Source organism: Arachis hypogaea, chromosome 12 (genome assembly GCF_003086295.3).
Source record: "Arachis hypogaea cultivar Tifrunner chromosome 12, arahy.Tifrunner.gnm2.J5K5, whole genome shotgun sequence".
Classification (NCBI taxonomy): domain Eukaryota; kingdom Viridiplantae; phylum Streptophyta; class Magnoliopsida; order Fabales; family Fabaceae; genus Arachis; species Arachis hypogaea.
The window spans coordinates 43,005,803-43,016,288 of NC_092047.1; the positions used below are offsets into that span (position 1 = coordinate 43,005,803).

A 10,486-nucleotide genomic window follows, 5' to 3' on the forward strand; every position below is an offset into this window, starting at 1 on the left:
AATATGAATTTTATATAATTATAATAAAGATATTTTTCTAAATTAGTGTAATTATGCATTATTCATTAAATGCATTCATTTTGGAGGAAAAATGAATTCAGGAGGAATTCACACCTCATTCTCATCAGTTGAGAAAAGACTCAATTTTAATATATTAAGTAGATTATATAAATAGAAATACTTGCTAAGTATATATAAAAGAAGAGATATATAATTATATATAATATAATTGTTATATATGTAACAGATATAAATTGTTATAATTATAGAGACTTACTATAATTATATTAAATTTAATTATGAATGTAAATAAATAAAAGTGATAATAATTAATATTATTTTTTTCTTTTTTTACATTTAATATTTACCGTAAATATAAAAAATATTGAGAAAAAAGTAAATGGAGGAAAAAAATTTTTTATGATTATATATCAATCTCAATTACAATAAATAAGATGAATCGGTTGAGCAACTAATAAATTTAATAGGTAAATGTTATTTTCCATTTATGGAAAAAATGAGGTAACATGCATGCGTATACTAATATAGGAAGAATATATACTCACAGCTTTAAAATCTTCAAGAATATTTGATTGTATTATCCTTCAAACCAAAAAATTCATCCTTTATTTTTATTAAATATTTATTAGATGAGTGTTTTAATAAAAGGAAAAATTATTATTATTATTATTTAATAATAACGATAATTATCATTATTAATATTAAATTGGTTATATATATATATATATATATATATTTATTGTTGCTTCTACAATCATGTAATAATATTTTCTTTCATTTGTTAATTAATTAAACTTGGTTATTTATATTAAATATATTTGAGTAAAGTATTGTTTTTGTCCCAACGTTTAGGTTAAGTCCTATTTGTGTTTCTAACGTTTAAATCGTCCTATTTGTACCCTTAACGTTTATAAAAGTGATTCAATGTTATCCTACTATGAATTATACTAACAAATCAGATTATATTTTTCAATTATTCTCACTTAGATGTATTCATTCTCAATTAGGTCTCACTTGGATGTGTTTAATTTTAATATTATACTCACGATTTGTGTTTAGATTCAATTATGTCACTAGAAAAGTGAATTATATAAATCTTGTAGGAATTAGTTTCAACATTTGATGAGCTATTTTTCGGAGTAGATCATCGATTCTATCCCAAACATTTGTATTCTAACTTCAAGAAGAGATTTTTAAAACTCAAACTAAAGCGCTCATGATGTGTAATTGACGGCAGGATAACATTGAATCACTTTTACAAACGTTAGGGATACAAATAGGACGATTTAAATGTTAGGGGCACAAATAGAATTTACCCCACACGTTGGGGACAAAAACGATATTTTACTCAATATATTTAATGATTACTAAAAATTAATCATATAATTATCATTATTAATAACCAATATATTAATAATCAATTTATATTTCTTTAAATTATAATTTTCTATCTTTTTATTATTATTATTATTATTATTATTATTATTGTTACGGATCCGACCCACGGATCCCGCATACCTGGTTACCCGGGGACAACCCGCTTCGACCCAAAGGCCCAAAAACCGGCCCTTCTAAGCCTCTAACCAACTTTCGAACCCAAATATCTCTCTTATCTTAGCCAAATAAAATAAGATAAGATATTCACCATCGCCTATAAATAAGAGGACCCAGGTCCCTCCAGGTATTCATTCATTCCTCATACCTCATACCTCTCAGATCCATTCTGACTTGAGCGTCGGAGTGTCTTTGCAGGTACCACCCCCCATCGCTCCAGTCAAGCAATCCGGTTCCAGCCTTGCCCGCGGATCCCCGATCCATCCTTCAAACCGTACCAGAGACATCTCGTACAATTATTATTATTATTATTATTATTATTATTATTATTATTATTATTATTATTATTATTATTATTATTATTATTATATAGGTCACCATTAAGATAATAACTTGTCACTAATAAAATTTTAGGATAATGAATGATAAGTAGAATTATATCAATATAATTAAAATCAATATAATTAAAATATTTAAAAATATTTTTGATTGACAATTAAGTTAATAATGCATTAATTATTGATTTTATATACTTATAATAGAGATATTTTTCTAAATTAGTATAATTATGAATTATTCATTAAATGCTAAGTATAATATTGTTATATAATTATAATTAAGATAATTTTCTGAAATAAATTTAAAAGAGATTAGTATAATTATAATAAAGAGATTATCTTAAATTAGTATAATTATGTATCATGCATTCATTCAATACTAATTATAATATAATTATATCAATTAAAGATCATTTTTAAAAATAAATTTAAAAGAGAGAAATAGTACAATCATTTTGGAGGAAAAATGGATTCACGAGAAAATGACACCTCACCATCATAAGTTGAGAAAAAATCCAATTTTAGTATATTAAGGAGATTGGTATAAATTATAATAAATTATATAACATTTAAAAAGAAAATAAAATGAATAAGAAGAAAATAAAAATAAATAGAATAGATAGAAAACTACAATAAAATAAATTGAATGTGAGAGTTTTTTTTTGGTACATTTCATATCACACCCGTTTCAATAATAATAATAAATAAAAATACGTCAACTTGATATCTAAGAAAAAATGATGAGATAAAATCATAATACAATTCTAAAGTAAAAGCTTAAATTAGAACATAATATCATTACACAACACATATTGAAAGTAATTTCACACTACAATATACCACAAACAGGTAAATGACTTAAATTTAAATACGAAACATTTTTTATTTATGCATACATGATAACACCATGGTCTATAAATACTTCATAGATAACATATCTTATATAGCTCCGAATGATGAGCACGAAAGTTGGAGAGTGTGGTAGTTTATGTCCACGATAGTTGCCTTCTTGCAACGACGCCTAATAGGAAGAAAAAGAATTGTTGTCAAATGAAAGAGTAATTGGTAAACGAATGATATTTTCTTCTAGCATATATGGTCTTTTATAGTGGTAAAATAAAAATAGAAGAAATTAAATTTTATATTTTTATATTAGGAATAGAATTTGATATTTATCCTAATAAAATTATTATTATTATCAATATAAATGGGTTAACAACTTGCCACTAATAAAATCATTGGATAATGAATAAGAATTAGAAGGATATAAATATAATTAAAATGAATATAATTAAAATGTTTAAAAATATTTTCGATTGATAATTAGTTTAATAATGTATTAAATATTGATTTTATATAATTATAATAAAGATATTTTTCTAAATTAGTATAATTATGCATTATTTATTAAAATAATTAAAAATATTTTTGATTAATAATTGATAAGTAGTTTAATAATGCATTAAATATTGATTATATATAATTATAATAAAGATATTTTCCTAAATTAGTATAATTATGCATTATTCATTAAATGCATTTATTTTGGAGAGAAAATGAGTTTACGAAAAAGTGACACCTCACTTTTATTAGTTGGGGAAAAACCCAATTTTAGTATATTAAGTAGATAGATAGATTTCAAATAATTATTTGAATTAAAGAGATTAGATTGGGGATTTTAAACGTTAGAACTATTTTGGTAATTTGCCCTACTATAAATTTCTTCTATCAATCAACTTGGAAATATCATCCAAAACGCCATCAGAAAAATTGAGCCGATAGGTTTCTCCTATGCTGTAAAGCTGTAAAAGCGTAAAACCACCCTCACCCGTCCTCACCGACCTTGGTCCTGCTTTCCTCCCGTTTGCTTGTGTTGTCTTCCAGTACTCCGTCAGGAGTCCGGCGCATTTTTACTGTAACTGAAGAGAAGAGAGTTGTGTCCCTCAGATAGCAAAATGGGAACCGAAATCACTGCTCTTAAACGAATTTACGTTTACCGCTGCATGAAGGGCTCTCTCCTCAACCTCCTCATAGAGGAGTTACGTCACACTGCTCTCATTCATGAAGACATGCTCCATAAACTCGAAGTTCTCGAAGAACTCGATTATCGCTTAGGCTCTCCCGTTTCCGCTTCCTTCTCCGCTGCCTATTGTGCCGTCGCTGTGGAATGCACGCTCAAGTACCTTGGCACGTGCTCTTCACGTGACGTCATATCCAACAAATCTGCATATGTAAACGCCATAAACGGGATCTGGCGTGGTCACATTCCGTGTATGGAATCCTCCTCCTCCTCGGGCGTCGGGTGCCGACTGTACACGGCGGAGCTGAAGCGGTGGAGGGATGACATTGAGGCTTCGCTTTCGGATCCCAAGGTTTTGAAGAGGTTGGAAAGCTATAATGGTAGGGAAGATGCCATTTGGAAGCTTAAGCTTTATTTGCTTGAAGCCTCAGCAAACTTGGCTCCTTATTTTGATGAAATAGCATTATTCGCTGATTTATACGGTAACAACTGTCAAACCCATGAGCTTGATGGCGATAAACAGGAACCTAGTGCGCTTGCTTTCCTCCAAAGAGGTTTTAATTTGAACATTGCTCCTTTGCTGTTTGCACTTGCTTTGATTTCTTCTTTAAATTGTGATATCTTCGTATTTTTGGCATGTTAAGTATTACTTGCTTCCTCGCTTCGGTTTGAATCCTGAAACCGTTTTTGCAACTTATAAGAAGATGAATGTATCCTTTATCTAATGCATTGCATTTGCATATTGAGATTTGCAGTGAACAATAGGAATGTGGAGGAGCTTCCTATTGAAAAACAAACTACAGAAGCACCGAAAGAAAATTGGGATACAGAAGCAACTTTTGGTATTCAGAGAACAGAACCACCAAATGAAGAAAATGAGATCACAGAAGAAGCACGAAATGAAAATCAAACTAAGGAAGCTCCATCAGAAATTCAGACTACTGAATCACGGGTCGAAAATATGATCACTGAAGAGGCACCAAGTGAAATTCAGACCGAGGAAGCCCTAATTGAAAATCAGATAACAAAAGAAGCATCGAATGAAAATCAAACTAAGGAAGCCCTAATTGAAAACCAGATTTCTGAAGCACTGATTGAAAATATGATCACTGAAGAAGCACCAAGTGAAATTCAGACTGAGGAAGCCCTAATTGAAAATCAGACTTCTGAAGCACTGATTGAAGATATGATCACTGAAGAAGCACCAAGTGAAATTCAGACTGAGGAAGCCCCGATTGAAAATCAGACTACTGAAGCACTGATTGAAAATCAGATAACAAAAGAAGCATCGGATGAAAATCAAACTAAGGAAGCCCTAATTGAAAACCAGACTACTGAACTGATTGAAAATCAGGTTACAGAAGAAGTGCCAAATGAAAATCGGACTGAGGAATCCCCAATTGAAAATCAGATCATAGAAGAAGCACTGGATGAAAATCAAACTAAAGAATCCCCAAGTGAAAATCAGACTACTGAAGCACTGATTGTAAACCAGATCACAGAAGAAGCACCAAATGAAAATCAGACTAAGGAGGCCCCAATTCATAAGATTGCAGGTGCACCAACTGGAAATGTGGGTGCAGATACAGATTTATGTGATCAACATGGTTTTGCAACTGCTTCTGCTGAAGAGGTACTCATTCTGCAATTATTATTATTTTGTAGTGGTTGTTCTTTATTTGATTTATGATGAACCTTGCCATAGTTGCATTCTTGTATCATTTATTGATTCTTCCATGCAGTGTAATGAATCAGAACAGGGTTTGGATGGAGCATCAGATCATGCCACCAAGTTTCATTTGCCTAGCCCCAAGAAATGGAAAATCTCTCCATTGAGAAAATATGAACCACAGGACATAATAATAAGGAGGAAAAAGAAAAGATGGAGTGAGTTTGAAGAAATAACACTGAGGTCTGCTGTGAATCAGTAAGTGCTTGTTTGAAACTAGTAAAACCATAAGTTTTCATTTCGTTTTTCATTACAATAGTTAGACAGATATAGTTCATAGGGTAAATATTTTTAAATTTATCAAACTATTCTCAAGAATAATAGAATCATTTGTAATATATTACTGTAATATGATAATATGACTTGCAATGATACTGCTGTACAACTAGAGTGCTTTTGGATAAACTTCTGAAAATAGTAATTAAAAAAATTCATTTTAAGTTTTGGAGATTGTTTTTGGAAAGAGAGGGGGAGGGGGATTATGTTTGGATGTAACTAATTATGAAGAAAAGTTTGGATAGAGAATAACTAATGGGAGAACATAATTGACCGAGTGAGCGGAGCTACAGCAGTGGGTCTTGCTCATGAGGAACTTTCATTTCTACTTGTTCAGCCTAGGCAACCGGCAACAAGTCCTCACTGCTGTCCTTTCTGCCTGAATAAAAAAAGAGAATCGGAAACAAGCGATCACTTAGATTTCAAAATAGGTATCACACTTAATAATTTTCCAGGTATTAGAAATTCATATTCTCATTCACCCTGTTTTTCTCCTATGCAGGTATGGTGAAGGAAACTGGAAGTTAATCCTTAGTACTCACATTGATGTATTTGAAGAGAGAACTGATGTGAGTACCCTTTAAGCACTTGAAAACTGTGGATATTTTCTTCTGTTAATCTTATGCTTTCTGAATTGTGGCTATTTTGAAGGTTGATTTGAAGGATAAATGGAGAAACCTCAAGCATCATCGAGCTAATTAGGGAAGGCAATTTGGTGCACTAAGATAAAAGTATTTTGATATGGAGCTGAATAGGATGCTAAATTTACTGCTCTAGATAAAATTGTTTTGACGGAGCAAAATAGGGATGATCTTTTTGCTGGTATGATGGATAAAACTTTACATGTCCTGTAGATAATGTCCTGTGTTAAACTTTTAGAAAGGAAGCTATGTGCATCATTTTGGAGTTAACTTTATAGTTCCTTTATTGTCATAGTATCAAATTATTAGAAAAATATCACTTGGCATTGTTCCCTCCCTTATTAAAGCTATTGGTTTGATGAGATGAAAAGTTTACGCCTTTAATAGGATGGACGGAAAATTCTTCCTAATTTAACAATTTCTGATCCTTGTAATAGAATGCACAATGAAATGATTAGGTGGAAAATTAGTGACTTCCACCAAAAATTATATTTTCTGTCATCTCCTTGTCCCTCTCTTCTTTTGATACTTATCACTATTATTGCCAAATTCTAAATATTTGCAGAGAAGTGTAAAATTGTGGTATTTCTTCTTTCAACTCTCCTATACGTTGTCACCAAAAAATTGTGAAAATGAAGTTATTAACATTTTTCCTTGGGTGAATTCATTGAGATCCCACCTGCAGCATTTTTCTTTCTTTTCAGTCCATCCATCCATCCATTCCAATCCCGTATTTCTTCGCATTCTTCATTTCCGGAATCCCAGTTTTCTTTGTTTCTGCCTAACCCATGTTTTGTTGCGCCTTTAATTCTTTATTTTACATTTTTTTTTTTGTAAAAAATTCCTTCTTTCGAGGTGGATTAACTTTTTTTTCCGATTCAATGGGTTTGCAATTATGCACATTATTTGAATTTGAATTTCACTGTTGTGATACAATAAAACCATATATCACATTTTATCATTTGTTTCATGCTCTTTTGCAGAGTTAGGGTTTATATTTATACATAACTTTTTTGGGGTAGACTTAGGGTTTATATCCTATTACAGGGTTTCAAATAATTGTGATTGTTAATTTGCATGCTCCAATATTAATTGTAAAAATTATTCTGATTAACTTTACATACTTCTAAATATTGCATAATTAATAACTAAAAATTATTAAAAAATATATGGCAGCGAAATTAGATTAATTAAACTATTTTTTATTCAAACTCAATTATCCAAAAGAATTTGGATATAAGTTTGTAAAATTGTGAAATCGAAAATTTATTAACAATTCTTAATCTTAGGTGACTTAATTGAGATACCGCACTACACTTTTCTTTCTTTTCAGTCCATCCATCTATTCGTTCACATTCCAGAATTCAAGCATTCGATTAAGCCCACCCTCCCCTTTCTACGCATTCTTCCACTACCAAATCACAATTTTCTTTTTCTTGCTTAATCCAAAGTTTGTGTGCCTTTTAGTTCTCCTCTTTTCCCCTACAGTTCTTTATTTTTAACTTTTTATGTAAAAACAAGTTATTACATGGAGGGTTATCTTTTTTTGACTCAATGATTCTGCAATTCTGCACATAATTTGAATTTGAATTTGAATAATCAAAGAAAACCATACCCATTTATCGTCCGTTTCATGCTCTTTTAAAGGGTATCTTTTACAGGGTATGTAAAAGAATATACAGCGGGAAGATTAGTTTAATTAAAGGGTTATTTTTGGTTGTAACTCAAATAACCGAAATAATTTGGATATAAGTTTGTAGAAAATACGTTTCAAACTTCTATAATTCTATTGCATATTGCCCAATCAGATCTAGTTCAAATGACATAATCTTTTCATCCTCACCTATAGATTTTGAGTTCGAGTTTCACTCTTAACTTTGAAAAAAAAATATTTCTATTGCATATTTGACAACCCGTTAAACAATAACATTTAAGAATTTTAATAATCTTTTTAATAGTAAAAGATAATTTGATCACATATTTTTTATTAAATTTGATGGTAAAATAGAGAAAAAATTTGTTACACTCTCAAAACTGAATATAATAGTTGAGATTTGGAGATTTTACAAATTTGTTTTGTGTTCTTAATTTTAGTTTCTGTTTTTATTATTTTTGTTTAAAGAAATTTGTGAAAAATAACGAAAATAATAAAATAATAAAAATTTACATGTGACCAAGTTAAATAGAAAATAATTGGCAGATAAAAAAGTGATGATATGAAAATGAAATTCATAAGTAAAAGATTAGACAAATTATTTTGACTAATTCACTACAAAAAATTTGCTGATTACTGTCGAATTTTGTGTGGGATGGTTTCGGCAAATTTATCGTCAGATTTTATGTGGAATTGTTATAATATTTTGTTTGGCCAAAATAATACTGTTGGATTTTGTCGCTTGTCCCAAAATTCGACGGTAAGTTTTAGCGCGATTAGCAAATTTAACGACGCCAAATTAACCGTCAGATTTACCTGCTGAAAAATACGTTGATAACGCCAAAAAAATAAAACATGTTATTTTGGTAACTATCATATCATTACCATTGGATTTTATTGCCAATAAATTCGACGATAAATTTGGGATAAATTTGAAACACAGGACCTTCCCCTTCATTTTACGAATCCTCTATCTCTCTCTCTCTCTCTCCTCTCCTTTCCTCTCCTCTCATCTTTTGTCTTCTCTCTCCTTGATGAATGGATATTTTATACCCTTTTTGGTACTATTTTCTTAGTATTTTTAGTTATATTTTGTTAAGTTTTATTATGTTTTAGTAGGTTTTAGTGAAAAATTCACATTTTGGATGCTACTTTGAGTTTTTGTGTTTTTCTTATGATTTTAGATAATTTTTGGGTGAATTTGGTAAGTTTTGGCAAAGTTTGATTCAGAGGCAAAGAAAGGATAGCAGATGCTGTCAAATCTTGACCTCCATCTATTCAAACGAGCATTTCTGGAGCTGCAGAGGTCCAATTGATGCTCTCTTAACGGCGTTAAAAAGCTAACTTCCAGAGCTTTCCAGCAATATATAATAATCTATACTTTTCTATGGAAAGGACTGCCAAAATGGGCGTTGAACACCCAACTTACCTCCTTTCTGGTGTTCAACGCCCAAGAAGGACCAACCTCCCAAGTTGAACGCCCAAAACTAGCGTTCAACGCCAGCCAAGGAGCAGGAACCAAAGTTGAATGCCCAGAACTTGAGTTAGACGCCAGGCATCAGCCCAAACACTCACCAAGTGGGTCCGAAAGTAGATTTTAGCATTTCTTAGCTTATTTTATTTTCTTTTTGTAATTTTCAATTAAAAACAATATCTTTTAAGTTAGTCTTAGAGTTTTTATTATAAATAAGGGACTTTCTTCCTCCTGAGGATCATGCCTCCCAAGAGGGGAGAAGCATAGACACATTACATTGCAAATTCTTAAAGCATGAGCAACTGAACCTCCTAGGTTAAGGATAGGAGCTCTGCTCATTCCCATGGATTAATATTATTACTTTTTTACTTTAATACATGTTTGATTCTATTCTATGATGTATTGTCGTTTTTCATCTTTATGAATCTGGGGTGGAATGAGAGTATGACCCCTCATTCTACATGAGCTCTTGCGAAGCCTTAGTCGGATAGTATTGAGCTACTGTTGGAGAATACATCACAGGTTCCAAGAAGTTATCTGGGCTAATTGGGATACATGACATAAAATTCCGTTAGTCATGGGTAATTGAGGTTTCTGTGGCGTTAAGGCTAGAATACTGAGCATCATTCTTCGATCCGAAAGATCTGACATTGTCTGTGGTATTTTGAGTAGGATCACCAGATATTGAATTGCGTGAGCTTCACCCTCGTCAATATTGAACTATCACAACTGGTGTTTGGTTTGGATCAAAGGAGATTAATAACCACTACCCCTGGCTT

General features: G+C 31.1%; 1 protein-coding gene across 1 annotated transcript; it reads left to right on the plus strand.

The window, feature by feature from the left end:
• Positions 1–3,656: 3,656 nt before the first annotated feature.
• On the plus strand, positions 3,657–7,080 carry LOC112727357 (uncharacterized). The gene is made up of 5 exons (XM_025777070.3): positions 3,657–4,487; positions 4,689–5,566; positions 5,676–5,860; positions 6,441–6,507; positions 6,590–7,080. The coding sequence occupies exons 1-5, from the start codon at positions 3,869–3,871 to the stop codon at positions 6,638–6,640; spliced, it is 1,800 nt and encodes a 599-aa protein (XP_025632855.1). The 5' UTR covers positions 3,657–3,868; the 3' UTR covers positions 6,641–7,080.
• The last annotated feature ends 3,406 nt before the right edge of the window (positions 7,081–10,486 follow it).